The 17,824-nt window shown below is 47.3% G+C and overlaps 1 protein-coding gene across 6 annotated transcripts in view; it reads left to right on the top strand.

Moving 5' to 3' along the window:
- The first annotated feature begins 376 nt into the window (after positions 1–376).
- rasgrf2b (Ras protein-specific guanine nucleotide-releasing factor 2b) overlaps positions 377–17,824 on the top strand; it is a 293,804-nt gene continuing 276,356 nt past the window's right edge. For 2 of the 6 annotated variants that reach the window (XM_038805382.1, XM_038805376.1), the window contains exon 1: positions 377–1,091. In XM_038805382.1, the coding sequence (XP_038661310.1) occupies positions 816–1,091 (276 nt within the window). In that variant the 5' untranslated portion in view covers positions 377–815. The remainder of the gene's footprint in view (positions 1,092–17,824) is intronic. The other 4 variants (XM_038805379.1, XM_038805378.1, XM_038805380.1 and 1 more) reach the window with 4 other exon arrangements.

The raw sequence follows: 17,824 nt of genomic DNA, 5'->3' as shown, positions 1-17,824 counted from the left end.
GTAGCTTGTAGACAGCCTTCCCCTGGAGAAGCAGTGTGTGTGTGTGTGTGTGTGTGTGTACAGAGGAAAACTGGAGCTTGCAGCTTGTAGACAGCCTTCCCCTGGAGAAGCAGTGTGTGTGTGTGTGTACAGAGGAAAACTGGAGCTTGCAGCTTCTAGACAGCCTTCCCCTGGAGAAGCAGTGTGTGTATGTGTGTAGAGAGGAAAACTGGAGCTTGCAGCGTGTAGACAGCCTTCCCCTGTGTGTGTGTGCGTGACACTGGCAAGGAGGGAGATCCCGGCACTGGGCTGCTGACTGTGACAATAACAGGAGCCACACGGGGTCGTGTCTCTTTAAATCGGTGTCAAAGCCGATTACAGCTGATCTCCCCACGTGATTCTCTCACCGTCTGTTCCTGAGCCCCGTGCTTTCCAGCGTGCCTGGGCTGGGCACATCTCGCACTCCCTCCCTCCCTCCTCCTGTTGATGCCATGCCTCTGCAGTCAGCCTGGAGTTTGGTGCTGGTGTTTGCTCCTGGTCTCCAATCGCCGACCCGTCACTTTGGGGAGATGCTCTCGGCAGCTTTCAGTTCGCTCACACCTTAAGTTTTGTGTGTGTGTGTGTGTGTCAGTGCTGCCGCCTTCCAGACTTTGAGCTGATGGGGTTTCAGTCCCACACTGCTCGCGGTGGCTCTTGCGGAACAATGATTGAACTGAAATAGTTTTCCTCTCTGTTAAAACAATCAGAAATCTCCCAGCCCTGCTCCCTCTCCTCCCCCCCCCCCCCCCCTCCCCCAAACTTAAAAAAAAAGTCTTTCCAGATCTGGCGGACGGAAAATGCAGAAAAGCATCAGGTACAATGAGGGACACGCTGTGTATTTAGCTCTGATCGCGCGTAAAGAGGGGACGAGACGCGGCTACCTGAGCAAGAAGACAGCGGAGACCAGCAAGTGGCACGACAAGTGGTTCGCCCTTTACCAGAATGTGCTCTTCTACTTTGAGAACGAGCAGAGTAGCAGACCCTCGGGGATCTATCTGATCGAAGGCTGCACTTGTGAGAGGGTCCCGTCCCCCAAACCCCCGACAATGGGCAAGGACACGCTGGAGAAACAGGTATGGCTGAGACGGTGCGACAACCCCCACGTGGAAATTCAACTGCATCAGGTATCTGTCAATGTGGCCAGACCCAACTGTCAGGCTGCTCCTGGCTGACAAGCCTGCCTGTCCGCCAGTCTCCTCACTGATTGATGTTTTCCTTTTGCAGTTAGTTGTCACTTCTGAAGAGGAAATTTGACAATTATTGTCATTTACAATGATCGGAAGGTGCCATCTCGATGTAAAGCTCACGTGACAGTATTGGTGCTTTCCACACACTCCCTGTTCCCGTGTTGGAACGAGCACTAAGGCGGGCGAGCAATGCATGTACACCTGGTATCTCAGCTGCCCTCACATCTTGTTGCTATCTTAGTAGAAGTCAGAGCCAGTCCGCCGCCTCGGTGTCCGGTTCACTTGAAGAGCAGCTTCTGTAAGGCGCAAAACAACGTTTAAAGTTCTTATTAATGATCAAGCAAATGCGTTATTCCCCCAGGAATAAAACACTGGCATCATTCGGGGTAAAACCCAATTTGTGATTAAGGCGCCAACATTTAACAATTAGCACAAAGTAGAAGATGAAATCTCTGTTCGGTTATAGCTGCCTCTTTCAATGAGATTTAGGAATATAACATTGCTCTTTGTAATATTAAAACACACAGGAAACTAGGCTTGCATTGTTATCTGTTCCCAAGGAATATAGTTCAGCAAGTTCCCGAAACATCCAGGTGGGATAGTCACTCAGTGACCGGGAGGGAGGGGGGGAATCAATATTGCCCCTTATTTGCAAAATAAATATTCTGCTCCCCCAAAATTTCTGGGGGGGAAATCATGCTCATTTTGTCACATGTGGTCTGGGTACTTGCTCTCAAACGGATTTGAAATAAGGTTCAGTCGCTGTTTTCTCTTATGCAATCAATGTAAAATGTTAGGTCAGTGTGGAATCCAATTCTCTCGCTCGAAACATTGGTTTATGGCAATTTATGTGAGCGCTGGAGACAGGTAATCTGCATTCTTCGCTGCATAATACAATTCTAGGCATTTTATGGAATTAATTATAAGCATTTTAAAGAATTTGGAAAACGGTGACATCCTGTCGTCGCTGCAAAATAACTCATGACAGTTTTTTTTGGAGATGATCCAGGAATCGATTTTCCAGTTTTATCCTTTTTTGAGCGCAGCACATGTCTGCACTGGCGGAGGACACTTGAGCATTATCATCAGGTTGTAATCTTCGGCTTTACAACCCGGAGGCTGCACTCAGTGAGGGCCACAGATTGGTTCGGCGCTTGTCATTTGTATTAAGCACACAAATAAACAACAAAACGTTGTGGAGTTATGTCATTTGCCCTACAGTCAAACACCATTTATAAATAGAAATGTGTCTGTACCACCTGACCTATCTTTAGCGCCAGGCAAAGAGAAAAACACTCCTGTAAAAATATTCGCTCTCTGGTTTTCCACTAATTAATGTACTTAACATTTGTGTTACTGTGCCTACGGGCGCAGTTAAAGATAAAACATAACATTGCATGTGTTCATCTCAATTGGGTCATACTTTCCAAGTCATCAATTGTTACCTTAAGGAATTCCATACAACATACATGGATGTTACGGTAGTTTGAGTGGCCCTTAATGTAATTGGACGCCAAACAAACATTAATGTATCATAATAGTGTTATTCCACAAGGCACTGGCACTGTGTACGCCAACATTATTGTTTGATAAAAATTAACATAGTGAGTTTTATTCTCATTATAATAAAAAAATAATAATCTTTATTGTCACAAATAAGCTTACATTAACACTGCAATGAAGTTACTGTGAAAAGTCCCTACTCGCCACACTCCGGCGCCTGTTCGGGCACATAGAGGGAGAATTCAGAACGTCCAAATGACCTAACGTCTTTCGGGACTTGTGGGAGGAAACTGGAGCACCCCGGGGGAAATCCACGCAGACACAGAGAGAATGTGCAAACTCTGCACAGACAGTGATCCAAGACAGGAATCGAACCTGGGACCCTGGCGCTGAGAATCCATAGTGCTAACCACTATGTTACTGTGCTGCCATTATCGCTGTACACGATATTTCAGGGAGGTCTTGTGGCACAATGGTTCAAGCTCTGGGTTTGTATCCCATCCCAGAACTTGATGGTTAAGGAAGCAGTGTTCATTATGCTGCAGGTTGAGCGTCAACCTACGAATCCTTACAACACATGGAAAGAGCAGGAGAGATTCCTGGTCAGCCAAGTGATGGAAGGAGCTTCCACCATCACCATCCATAGTTCCAGACTACAACACACATGTAAAAGTGTTTGCTGCCACTGCAACATAACCTCCTTGTGTGATCTGCAACATACCACCACAACAGGATATTCCAAAGTGATCAACAAGGATGCACACACTGTATGATCTTTAGATATTTAAAGGCTGGCATGTTTTTGGTCTGAAATGGTAACAAAAGGCTAGGCAGGGGCAGATCCAATTGTGTATTACCAATCTCAAATAATATTGAGAGCATGCATGAAATATATTGCAATCTGAAACTTTATTCCTCCCCATGTTTTCACAGCTGGGTGGTAATGTATTCTAACATGTCCTCTTCAAGTAGTTGTTTATGACATTCAATCACTAGCATCTTCCTTTTTGAAGCTCCACGTAATTAAGCATTTTGTGTTTGGTCTGCTTCTGCAAGGCAGGAAGTGACTGTTGGGTAGAATGTGTTTCTAGGGTGTGGGAAACTTCAATGGCGCAGAACTGCTGATTCACTCGAATGGCCCATTCATTGAAAAGAAAACAAATCAAAATCCATTTTATTCAATATGATTTGTAGTTTAGCTTTATTAAGTGGATATCCCATTCGCAGTCTCTATGCATAAAAGTTATTCGACTGCGTGTGAAATAGCATTTGGGATAAGAGTATATAGACACTAAATTCACTCATATGATATTCCTCTGCCTCCTATTTTACCTGTCATTAACCAGTTGAATGTGTGTTAAAATAGTACACATAGGTGTTACATGTTTCATTTCAAAATCATAAGGGATCCGGATAGTGTCGATAGGGCCCAACTGTTCCTACTCGTGACGAGGTTGAAAATAAGAGGCCACAGATTTACAGTACGTTGCAAAAGAAGAAAAAATAATATGAAAATAAACTTCCTTAGTGCATGGTTAAGGTCTGACATGCACTGCTAGAGAGTGTGGTGGAGGCAGATTCAATTGAGGCATTCAGAAGGAAATTAGATTGTCCTTTTTAAATAACAATACGCCGTGTTTTGGGGCGAAAGGGGAGAATGGCACTAAATAAATTGCTCATTTGGGGAACCAGTGCAGAAACAATGGGCTAACTGGCCTCCTTTTGCACAGTACAAACTCTGTGATTCTGTGGTGCATGCATTAAGCGTTTCTTTGCTATTATCTGCAAGAATTATTTGTAAACGAAACTCTGTCCAATTAATATTGTTGACAGAACAAGACGCAGTGAACAACCAATAACGAATAACTGCCCCCTCAAGGACAATTAGGGATGGGCAATAAATGCTGGCTCAGCCAGCGACACTCCCGTCTCATGAACGAATAAAAAAACCAGTGATATTCATGGAAGCAATCAAATCCCTAAAATAAAACTCCTTTAGGTGATCATGTTGGCATCTCCGTCACCCTCCCCTCATCAATGTTATATTGCACAACCTAAGAAAGACGGTTTGAAAGAAATTACTAAAACTTAGTCTTGTATCTATCCATACCATCATATCAATGCCTGTGACAAGTTTTTCACTTGCAGATTTCCCTTTCCCCTGACTTGATGAGTTGCCATTTTCTCTGTTGCTGGAGCTGGGATGTATTCCCCAAAGTGTTCTTATGATGTTTTGCAAAATAAAGGTGTTCCTTTATATGGTGCTTGTACAACGTGAGCGAAGTGTGTAATGCAAGGTGTGGTGATGCAATGGTCGTGCCACTGAAGTAATATTCTCAAAGTTGTGAGCTCACGTATCACCACGATGAGTAATAATCCATCCAATAAATCTGATTTATTGCTCGGTCGAAAACAACATTAAAGGGTTGTTGTTCTAAAACTCCAGCTGGATTACTATTGATCTACAAACAAGGGATTAACCTATCAGCCCTATAAATGACCAAAACAAATGATTGCGGATGCTGGAAATCCAAAATATGAATATAAAAGAGCTGGAGAAACTCAAGAGGTCAGGGAGCATCAGTGGAGAGAAACAGAGCTAAAGTTTCAGCCTAATGACCTGAAGGAAGATGGAATTGTGAGAGTTTTTAAGCTAGTGGGGGCAGGATGAACATAAGAGAAGGTCTGTGATCGGGTGGAGGCCAGGGAAGATTAAGTAAGAGGTGGGAGGTTATGATGGAGCTGTACAGAACTTTGGTTAGGCCACAGTTGGAGTACTGTGTTCAGCTGTGGTCACTGCAGAATGTGATTGCACTAGAGAAGTTGCAGAGAAGATTCCCCAGGATGATATCTGAGGTAGAGCATTTTAGCTGGATAAACTAATAATAAGCTGGATAATGTTTTTTTTGGAGCAGAGAAGGCTGAGAAGGTCCTGATTGAGGTGCATAAGTTTATGATGGACATGTAGAGGGTGGATAAGAAAGCAACTGTTCTCCTTAGTTAAACGGTCAATAACAAGTGACATGGTAGCCCAGTGTTTAGCACTGTTGCTTTACAGTGCCACGGTCCCAGGTTTGATTCCTAGCTTGGTCACTGCCTGTGCGGAGTGGGTACGTTCTCCCCGTGTCTGCGTGGGTTTCTTCTGGGTGCTCCGGTTTCCTCCCACAAGTCCCGAAAGATGCATTGTTAAGTATCTTGGACATTCTGAATTCTCCCTCTGTGTACCCGAACAGGCGCCGGAATGTGGCGACTAGGGGATTTTCACAGTAACTTCATTGCAGTGTTAATGTAAGCCTACTTGTGACAATACTGATTATTATTATAAGAGGACTTCATTTTAAGGTGAAATGCAGGAGGTTTAGAGGCAATTTGAGGAAAGCATTTTTCACCCAGGGGATGGTGGGAATCTGCAATGCACTGCCTGGGAGGGACAGGAAACCTAACAACCTTTTAAAAGTACTTGGATGAGCTTCCGGTGGCGGCATTGTGGAGCTAAGCCGCACGTTCGGCAGCTCCCGCTTTTTCTGGACTTTCGGGCTCTTATAAGAGCCCGCAACAGCGCTGTTTCGACGTTTCAAACACAGCCAGTGTACCCAGCAGCTGGTGGATGGACTGGACTCGCAGTGGAGCGGTCCAAAAATCGGTTTTACCTCAGAGAACGGCGAGAGGCAGAAAAGGCAAGATGGCGGCGGGCGGGGAAGCAGCAGCAGCGTGGCAGCTGTGGGAGCGGGAGCAGCAGGAGCTGCTTCAGCGCTCCTTCAAGGAGCTCAAAGCCGAGATTTTGGAGCCGTTTAAGGCCTCGCTGGACAAACTGGTGGCGACTCAGACGTCTCAGGCCGGGGAGATTCGGGAGCTGCGGCACAAGGCTTCGGAGAATGAGGATGAGCTTTTGGGCCTGGCAGTGAAAGTCGAGTCGCACGAGGCACTGTCCAAGAAATGGCAGGCGAGGATTGAGGAGATGGAGAACCGCTCCCGTCGGAAGAATCTACGGATTTTGGGCCTCTCGGAGGGGCTGGAAAGTTTGGATTTGGCGGCCTATGTGGTCCTAATGTTAAACTCGCTGATGGGTGCGGGGTCGTTTCGTGGTCCCCTGGAGCTGGAAGGCGCCCATCGAGTGCTGCAGTGGAAGCCCAGGCCGAACGAACCGCCCAGGTTGGTGCTGGTCCATTTTCACCGTTTGGTTGACCGGGAGTGCGTGTTGAGGTGGGCGAAGAAGGAGAGGAACAGCAGGTGGGAGAACACGGACGTTCGGATTTTTCAGGACTGGAGCGCGGAGGTGGCGAGGAGAAAGGTTGGCTTCAATCGAGCGAAGGGAGTGCTCCACAGGAAGGGGGTGAAGTTTGGCCTTCTACAGCCGGCTCGCCTCTGGGTCACGTACAAGGACCGCCAGCTCTATTTTGACTCTCCGGTGGAGGCCTGGGCTTTTGTCCAGGCTCAGAACTTGGATTCGGACTGAGGACTGGGGGGCTGGGGGGAAATGTACTTTGCTTGGAGGCTTTGCCCTCTTAGGTATCCTTTCGCCCGTAGTGGCTGTGTTTGCTGATGGTTGTTTCCTGTTTGTTTTTGCCGTTTTTGCTATTTTAGTTATGGTTATTTGGGTTCTTTCGGGTTTCTTTGGGGCTGTTGGTTATTTATTGTGGTGGTTTTTTTTGTTCTTTCCACTGGTGGGTTGGGGAGTAGTTTGGGATCCCGATGGGTCATGTGTCCGTCTTTTTTCCACATGTTGGGTCGAGGGGCGGGGCTCAGGTTGGAAGTGCGGGCTTTCTTCCCGTGCCGGAGGAATTGGGGGCGGGGCTGGGAGGGAGGGATTGGCGGCTGTGTTGCATCCGGGGGGGGGTTCGTGGTTATGGCGGGAGTAGCCGGGGTCAGCAGAAATCAGCTGACTCACGGAAGCATAATGTTGGGGGTAACGCAGCTGGGGGGGGCCCTAGTTTCGGGGGGTGGGGTGGGGGGGTTTGGGGGGGAGGAGGAGGGGGGGGTGCCGGGTTGTTGCTGCAGGGACTGTGAGGGAATGGATGGTGAAGGGGGATTGGGAGGGGGGTTTGCCACCGTGGGGAGCGGGCTTGGGGTGTTCCCTGGGCACGTGGTGGGTTGAGGAAGGGCTATGGCTGATCGGCGTAGAGGGAAGGGGACAGCCCCTCGGGTTCGGTTGGTCACATGGAACGTGAGGCGGCTGAATGGTCCGGTGAAGCGATCCCGGGTCTTGGCTCACTTGAGGGGGCTGGGAGCGGATGTGGCTATGCTCCAGGAGACGCACCTCAGGGTTACGGATCAGGTGAGACTAAGAAAAATTTGGGTGGGACAGGTATTTCACTCGGGGCTTGATGCAAAGAACTGCGGGGTGGCAATTTTGGTGGGTAAGAGCCTGTCGTTAGTCGCGTCCAAAGTGGTGGCGGATAGTGCAGGTCGATATGTGATGGTGAGTGGGAGACTTCAGGGGGAGCGGGTGGTCTTGGTTAATGTTCATGCCTCCAACTGGGATGATGCGGGCTTCATGCGGCGTATGCTGGGCCTGATCCCGGACCTGGAGACAGGGGGATTGATTCTGGGTGGGGACTTTAACACGGTGCTGGATCCGGCTCTGGATCGCTCGAAGTCTAGGACGGGCAGGAGGCCGGCAGCAGCCTCGGTGCTGAGGGGGTTCATGGATCAGATGGGAGGGGTGGACCCTTGGAGGTTTTTGGAGCCGGGGGGTAGGGAGTTCTCCTTTTTCTCCCATGTTCATAAGGTGTACTCCCGGATTGACTTTTTCGTGCTTAGCAGGGCGCTGATCCCGAGAGTGGTGGGGGCGGAGTATTCGGCGATAGCCATTTCTGACCATGCTCCATATTTGGTGGACCTGGAGCTGGGGGAGGGGAAGGATCAGCGCCCGCTGTGGAGGCTGCTGTCCGAACCCTCTCCTCTCTCTCGTTCAAGGTCTTCTTGGCAAAAGCTGGTCGAGGTGCTGGTCCACGGAGGAGTGTTGGTCAAAGATAGAGAAGGGCTGGAGGGCTGGATCAGGAGACTGAACCATGTGTGGGACCTGTCTTTAATAGGTCCCAGGAGATCCGCGCCCCTTTGGGCGGACTCCCTTACCTGCTTGGAATCGATTGGGTCTCTTCCCAATCGCTATGTTTGAATCCCCCAATAATGGGGCAGTTCCTCGGTCACTGGGGCGGTTCTTGGGATTTATTGTTTTGGGCTTCTTTGGCGCCGAAAAGTCTGGCCTTCTATTCAATGTATCGATCTGTGTTTAACTTGTTTCCATTGTATCTGGGGATCGCCCGGTATCGCCTCATTAGTATGTTAACTGGTTTCTTTTCACAGTGCTGTCTGGTTTCTGCAGCACTCAAAACTGGTTTCTGCAGCAGTCCAAATATACAAGCGCTTTGCAAGCTGCTTGCTTTACAACATGTCCATTTTCCCTGCATTCCTTGCAATTTTCCATTTTGTGTTGGGCAGTGGCCACCCCAGGTAGCTACAAGTGGAGGCGGCATAGGGGGGAAGTGAAGGCCTCAGTTTGGGCCCCGATACGGGGCAATCACCATTTTGCGCCAGGGAGAACGGGTGGGGGATTTGGGAGTTGGCACAGGGCAGGCATCAGACAGTTTGGGGACCTCTTCGTGGATGGGAAGTTCACGACTCTGGAGGAGTTGGTGGGGAAGTGGAACCTCCCCCCTGGGAACGCTTTTAGGTATATGCAGGTCAGGGACTTTGTTAAGAGGCAGTTGGAGGAGTTTCCGCGGCTGCCGCCAAGGGAGGTGCAGGACAGGGTGCTTTCGGGGACGTGGGTCAGGGAAGGCAAGATCTCGGCTATTTACCAACTGATGCAGGAGGAGGAGGAGGCTTCAGTAGATGAGCTCAAAGCGAAATGGGAGGAAGAGCTAGGGGAAGAGATTGAGGATGGGACGTGGTCGGACGCCCTGGAGAGGGTGAATTCTTCCTCCTCTTGCGCACGGCTCAGCCTAATTCAGCTGAAGGTGCTGCACAGGGCTCAAATGATGGGGGCAAGGATGAGCCGGTTTTTCGGAGGGGAAGACAGGTGTGGGAGGTGTTCGGGTGGCCCGGCAAACCACACCCATATGTTTTGGGCATGTCCGGCTCTGGAGGGGTTTTGGAAAGGGGTGGCGGGGATTTTGTCGGAAGTGGTTGGGTCTAGGGTCAAGCCGGGCTGCGGGCTCGCGATCTTTGGGGTAGCTTCAGAGCCGGGAGTGCAGGAGGCGAGAGAGGCCGGCATTCTGGCCTTTGCGTCTCTAGTAGCCCGGCGCAGGATTCTGTTACAGTGGAGGGATACGCGGCCCTCGAGTTCGGAGACCTGGGTCAACGACATGGCTGGGTTCATCAAGTTGGAGAGGATGAAATTTGCCCTGAGGGGTTCGGTACAGGGGTTCTTTCGGCGGTGGCAGCCCTTTCTCGATTTCCTGGCGAAGGGGTAGAGAGTGGTCGGTCTCAGCAGCAACCGGGGGGGCGGGGGGACTTGGTGATGGTTGGGGGTGTGTTTTTTGCGGCGGTGTGGGTTTGTTATGTTATTTTCTTCCTTGTATTGCTATTTGTTATTATTTATTGTGGAGGGGGGAGAGTTCTTTTCTTGTTTTGTTTTGTCGTGGAAACATGCCTTGTTTGTTTTAAATTGCGGGGAGAAAATTTGTTATTGTTATTAAAAAACTTGAATAAAAATTATTTTCTAAAATAAGTACTTGGATGAGAACTTGAAATGTCAGAACAATCAAGGCTCTGGGCCAAGTGCTGGTGCAGGCTTGGTAGGCCAAAGGGCCTTTTCTGTACCATATGATTCTATGATTCTAAAAAAATATTTCATGTTGCATAACCAAAGAGAATGGTAATGGATATAGTAAAGAAACAAACATGTTAAATGAGGCCTGCATAGCAAAATAAAAAACTTCTGAATGCAACTTCAAGGAATAATGAAAGAAACACAATGAAGACCAACTCAGCAAAACAAAAAAAAAACAAAAGCAAAACACCTAGAACAGATGGAGGCAGAGGTTATGATGTAAAGTTGTTGAATTCAATGTTGAGTCCAGAAGACTGTAGAGAAACGATGCAAAAGTAAACTGATGTTCCTTGAGCTTGCACAGAGAGTCACTGCAACACTTGCTCGCAGGCGATGGACAGAAAGATCTGTGTGGGAGCAAGGTGGAAAATTAAAATGACAAGCAACAGGAAGCTCGGGATTGTACCTGCAAACCGAATGGAGGTGTTCTGCAAAGTGGTCACGCAGTCTGTGTTTGGTCATGCCAATGTAGAGGAGAGCAGTAAATACAGTACACTAAATTGAAAGAAGTACACATAAATTGCTGTTCCATTTGGAAGGTGTGTTTGGGGCCTTGGACAATGAAAAGCTGAAATGGCAGGTGTTACTTTAGTTGTTGCATCATTAAATCCTTTGTTACTTAATCTTTATTGGTCCCCACCCTATCACAGACCTTCTCCTTTAATCTTCCTGCCCCTCACAAGCTTAAAAACCCTTATATTCCTATCTTTCTTTAGTTATACTGAAAGGTTATTGACCTGAAATGTTAAACCTCTTCCTCTCCACAGATGCAGCCTGACCTGCTGAGTTTCTACAGCTTTCGTTTTCCTTATTTTGGTCATAGAATTGAGTCTGGTCCACGTTACAGTGTTAACTCTTGGGTCTCAATATTCACTGAGAGTTAGGAAGGGTCAGTTTATTTATGGCCAGGAAACCCAGAATTATGGGAAATGCAGAATCCCGCCAAGTATATTTTATTTATTCAGTTACTTATTAAAATAAATTTAGAGTACCCAATTCTATTTTTCTAATTAAGGGGCAATTTTGCATGGCCAATCCACCTAACTACCCTGTACCTCTTTGAGTTGTGGGGGTGAGACCCACGCAGACATGGGGAGAATGTGCAAACTCCACACGGAGTCTGCCAAGTTTAAACGCAGGATCTCATTTGATTTTTTTCTCTCTGTTGGCCAGGCTGCCCTTTAATACAAGGCTACAGGAGGAAGGGAGAGCAGGGAGAGGAACAGCATTGTGCATTAGCTTGCTGGATGCTCAGCTAGGGGGATGTAGGGAGGGTGACACGATGAGAGGGAGGAGGGAGACTTTGGGGAAGGTTAGTCTGGGGGCCGAGGGGTAGCAATCCTGTTCTTCCTGGGGGGGCAAGCAGTGCTGGAAAACACTGAACCGATGGATCTGGCCCTTCTTATCTCCCTCCAGTTGCCCGGTTTCCCAATCCCAGGAAAACCTGGTCTGCAGCATTGAAATCTAAATGGCTGTTAAAATCTGAGGCAACCTGACTAACAGATTAAAATTATTGAGTCACAGACCTGCTGCCAACCCACCCCAGTAAAACTGGAAGTTGGTGCGTTCCCAGTGGATCGTATTGGGGGTTCACAATTTAAGAATTTAACCGCTCAGCCCCTCTGCCAGGCAGTTTAAAATTTCCCTCTTAATATTCTCTGAGTTGCATTAACAATCAATATAACCAACTACTTTCGAAGAGTAGCAATAAATGACGTTAAATTTAACTTTGCTGGTCACTCACATGCCAAAAACAAATAGAATCCCCTCCCCCTACATATTTTAAAAAACCCGTATCATGCTAAATATATCCAGGAACATGTCTTTTACTTTTTTGAGCACTTTGATATCGTTTTACCACAAAAAAGAGGCCCTTTGACCCAATGTGTCTGCAGCGGCCATCAAGCACACATCTATTCTAATCCCATTTCCCAGCCCTTGGTTCATAGCTTTGTATGCTATGGTATTGCAAGTGCTGATCTAAATACATCTTAATGTTGTGAAGGTTCTTGCCTCTACCACCCTTTTGGACAGTGAGTTCCAGATTTCCACCCTCTGGGTGAAAAGGTCTTTTCTCAAATCCCCTCTAAACCTCCTGCCCCTTACCATAAACTTACGCCCCCTGGTTATTGGCTCCTCTACCAAGAGGAAAATCACCTTCTGATTTCCTCTATCTGTGTCCCTCATAATTTTGTACACTTCCATCATGTCACCTCCTCAGCCTCCTCTGCTCTAAGGAAAATAACCCCATCCTAACTAGCCTCTCTTCATGGCTGAAACACTCCAGCTCAGATAACATCCTGGTGAATCTCCTCTGCACTCTTTCTCGTGCAACCACATCCTTTCTATAGTGGGGTGATCAGAATTGCACACAGTACTCGAGCCTAACAACTATTTTATACAGCTGCAGCATAACCTCCCTGACTTATATTCTATATCTTGGCTAATAAGGTAAGTATTCCATATGTCCTTGATGATATAGCTGGGGTATGAAGGTGTCCAGAGGGACGGCCTGTGTGGGCTCCCAGATGACCAGAGGCCTTCTGAGCATTTAAAGGACACAGGCAACACTCAGCCAGGAGACTTTTAATTAACATCAAAGTGCTGCATTTAAGACAGACTGCAGCAATGCCGTTCTGGGCCAGGCCACCCCGATTCCGAGGGGCACACCCCAAGTTCATGAACTTGGCACCAAGTCACTACTCGCTACTGCCCCCAACCTGGGCAACTATATCCCAGCAAGCCCTTTAGTTTTTCAATGGTTTTTCAGTGTTTTGTAGCCTCCCCCTCCGCAGCCATAGCACCCAGTCCATGTTTGTAAATAGTTGTAGTAATTCACGACAGGAGACTTCAATCTGAGAGGAGTGGAACATCGTGGATGGGCAGAACAAACTGTGTCCAACCCGTTAATCACAATAAATGCATGCAAATGCCGGCCTTGCAAGCCACCGCTGTCGCAGAGCGCAAACCTCGTTATCGCCACAAGTGAGGGACTGGAGCATGGCGCCACCTGAATCAGCTCCGGGTGCAGACCTCAACTTTGACCAAACGCCTGGTTCTCCTCCCGATCACGGTTCATGCCTGCGGCATCGCGAGGTGGAGAATTTCGTCCATAGTCACTATACTTTTCTAAATTTAAATTGGAACCTATTGCTTGCTCAAATTCTGGCCACAATTTAATGGCCTCAATGCACTCAGTGAGGATCTGTGTGGGCTGATTAGATCATGGGAGAGGCTCAAATCGGGAATCGCACCAGGTGCTGAGCAGTTTGCCCATTCCCGTTGGTGGTATCCGGATCCTGCCTAGAAAGCGCGCACATCTAATTGAGGCCAATTAAGGACAATCTCCATCTCATGAGAGATGGAGGCCCAATCTAATGGCCTCGGGGCAGCACAGTAGCACTGTGGTTAGCATTGTTGCTTCACAGCCCCAGGGTCCCAGTTTGATCCCCAGCTTGGGTCACTGTCTATGCGGAGTCTGCATGTTCTCCCTATGTCTGCGTGCTCTGGCTTCCTCCCACAAGTCCTAAAAGGTGTGGTGTTGGGCCATTGGAGACCCCTGGGTGGTCAGGGACAGGGCAGGGCAGCACCCTAGCTCTTCCTCTGGCACCCGGGCACCTTGACACTGCCATGGCCTGCACATTGGCATTGCCATCATGGCACTGCCAAGGTGCTGGGTGGCACTGCCAGGCTGGTTGGTTTACTGCCAGGGTGCCAAAGTGGCAGTGTTATGGTGCCCGGGTACCAGGTTGGCACTGCCAAGGGCTGGGGCCGGAGGGGGCCATGCCCACGAAAGGAAGGTTGAGGGGAGTATGAAGAACTGGTATGAAAGGGCGTCTGGATGGCTGGGAGGGTGAAAGGTGGGGGGCCAGAAAGGAGGCATGATATGTGGGCCCTCAGCAATCCCATAGTGGGGCGATCTCACTTGGAGGTGTGTGGGGTAATGCCCATGTGTATGGGGGGTGAGATTGCCTGTGGGTAGGGGACCTTCAAGCTTACTTAGAGATTGTGTAAGTTATTATACACACCATTTGAATGGTGTGTATAATAACACTCATGAGATCCATGGGGACACATCAATCAATCTTCCCCTGAGACTTGTAGAACACAAGCTCCTCCACTAGTGGGCGGTGGCCCACCCAGTTGGGCTCATACATTTGCCCTTTAAAAGCCGGCCCAGAGTGGGACCGGCACCTCCGGTAGTCCCGACTGGAACCAGCGAGTTGTAAGCCATGTTACATTGAAACGTAGAAAATAGAAGCAGGAGGAGGCCATTCGGCCCTTCAAACCTGCTCTGCCATTCATTATGATCATGGCTGATCATTCAACTCATTAGCACCTTTTCAATATGGTGGTCTGATCTCTGAGGAGCCAGTCTGGCCAGCGAGCTTAGCTCCATTGTGGTGATAATAAGTGTGGGATAACCCAGAGGGAAACTCCCCATGGACTGAAAAAGTGACTATGTGGTTAGATGGTGGCGGGAACTCGTTGACAGAGCCTGGGAGAAACCCCCAGCCAAACCCTCCTTAACTAACACTTAGAGCGGGATTTACCAACCGACCCGCTGTGTGTGTTTTTGGCGGTGTACGCAGCCTGCCAGTGGGATTTACTGGGCCTGCTGTTGTCAACGGGATTTCCTGTTGACTGCACCCCTTGTCGCCAGGAAACCCATGCGCGGGCGTGGGACTGGAATATCCCGCTGGCATGAACAGCCGGTAATTCCTGTCCTGAGAAACATTTTCATTAGATCATGCCCTCTGTCTTTGTAGATTCAGTTTGTGTGATTCAAGAAATAATTTGGATACAAACTAGATGATCAGTTTGAATAGGTTTTCAATTAAACCTTACAAGCAATAACATATTGTTTTACTTCAAATGGTGTGTATAATAACCCTCATGAGATCCACGGGGACACATCAATCAATCTTCCCATGAACACAAGCTCCTCCACTATTGGGCAGCGGCCCACCCAGTTGGGCTCGTAAATTTGCCCTTTAAAAGCCGGCCCAGAATGGGACCGGCACCTCCGATAGTCCCGACTGGAACCAGCAAGTTGTAAGCCATGTTACATTGAAACGTAGAAAATAGAAGCAGGAGGAGGCCATTTGGCCCTTCAAACCTGCTCTGCCATTCATTATGATCATGGCTGATCATTCAACTCATTAGCATAATCCCACCTCCCCCCATTTCCTTTGATCCCCTTCACCCCAAATGCTATATCTAACTGCTACTTGAAAACATAACAATGTTTTGGCTTCAACTACTTCTGTGGTAATGAATTTCACAGGTGACCACTCTCTGGGTGAAGAAACCTTTTCCTCATATCTGTCCTAAATGGTTTACTCCGTATCCTCAGACTGTGGCCCACCATGGGGAACATCCTTTTTGCATCTACCCTGTCTAGTCCAGTTAGAATTTTATAGGTTTCTATGAGTAACCCCACTCATTCGTCTGAACTCCAGCAAATACAATCCTACTGACTCAATCTCTCCTCATATGTCTGATCTGCAATCTCAGGAATCAGTCTGATAAACCTTCTCTGCCCTCCCTCTAGAGCAAGAACATCCTCCCTCAGATAAGACCAAAACCGCACACAATATTCGTGATATGGCCTCACCAAGGCCCTGTATAATTGCAGCAAGACATCCCTGCTCCTGTACTCAATTCCTCTCGCAATGAAGGTCAACGTACCATTTGCCTTCTTTACCATCTGCTGTACCTGCATGCTTACCTTCAACGACTGGTGTATGGGGACACCCAGATCTCGTTTTACATTCCCCTCTCTAATTTATGGCCATTCAAATAATGATCTGCCTTCCTGTTTTTGCTACCAAAGTGGGTAACCTCACATTTCTCCAAATTATACTGTATCTGCCATTCATTTGATTACTCACTCAATGTATCCAAAAGCATTGAGAGTTGCAGCTTTTACTTTCTGTTTATGAATTGAATGTTGTTTCATTTACTGCTCAGGCCTCCTGAGCTTTTATCATGTGTCAAGCTGAGAAAAACAAAGATACTGTCCTGTTTACATTTACAGCACCAAACAAATTGTCACTTACATAAGATTGGTTTTATAGAGTGAGTGCAATGCTAATTAAGTTGAGGAGGCGAGACCATTTGATGCTTCACATGTGAACCCTTCCTCTGAATTATGCATTGATGAGAGGAACAGAACTGTTAAGACAGTGTGACCAACCATCCTGTTTTATACAGGATCATCTGGATATTTTGTTGTTCTCATGTCCCACATATTTTTAAAACTTTGATGAGCCAGTAATCTGGAAGACTGCCTAAGTATCATCTTTCAGCTCCCTTTGTGTCTTTGTTATTTACACATTACTTCTACAAACTAACATGGGAACCATCCCCCTGGGGAGAGGTTAAACATGAAAATGACTGGTTTGAATCCAATTAAATTTTTTCATTGACCCTTATTAAGACCCTTCTTTGAATGACCATCCCTGCTTCCTGTCCCTCAATAAAAGTGTCCCTTATTTTATTTCTTAAGATTTAAATTGAGATTTATTGTCACGTGTACCAAGATACAGTGAAAAATATTATTCCGCGTACAGTCCAGGCAGTTTGTTCTATCCATGAAAAACATAGGACATAAGATAAATACACAATGTAAATACATAGACATAGACATTGGGTGAAGCATACAGAGTGTAGAGTTACACAGTGAAGAAGACGCGTAGAGAAATCAGTTCAATCCTTGAGAGGGCCAGCAGGGTAACAGCAGGGAAGAGGCTGTTTTTGAATCTGTTAGCGCATGTTCTCCGACTATTGTATCTTCTGCCCAATAGAAGAGGTTGGAAATGAGAATAACCCGGGGTTTTTGATTATGCTGCCTGCTTTTCCAAGACAGCGGGAGATGTAGACAGAGTCAGTAGATGGGAGGCTGATTTGTGTGATGGACTGGGCGGTGTTCATGACTCTCTGTAGTTTCTTATGGTCTTGGGCTGAGTAGTTGCCATACCAGACTGTGATGCAGCCAGATAGGATGCTTTCTATGTTGTATCTGTAAAAATTACAAAGAGTCAATGTGGACATGCTGAATTTCCTTAGTTTCCTGAAGTAAGAGTTGTTCTCCGTGCTTTAAGATGACTTTTAAGATTCTAATCCATTGGCTTTTGGATGAGATGTTTAAACTGAAGCCTTTATACCTTTTTTGATTGAATATAAAAGATTCCTGGCAATATTTGAAGAAACTCTAATCGATTTCGAGCTAACATTCCTCCATCAATAAACACTCCTAAAATAATCATGATTTGGTCATTTTCTGAGTAACATCATGGAGAATTTAGAACAATGAACTGGAATATATTGATAATAATAA

Source organism: Scyliorhinus canicula, chromosome 8 (assembly GCF_902713615.1).
Source record: "Scyliorhinus canicula chromosome 8, sScyCan1.1, whole genome shotgun sequence".
Classification (NCBI taxonomy): domain Eukaryota; kingdom Metazoa; phylum Chordata; class Chondrichthyes; order Carcharhiniformes; family Scyliorhinidae; genus Scyliorhinus; species Scyliorhinus canicula.
The sequence above is the reverse complement of the archived record's forward strand: the minus strand, read 5'-3'. Positions and strand labels throughout refer to the sequence as shown.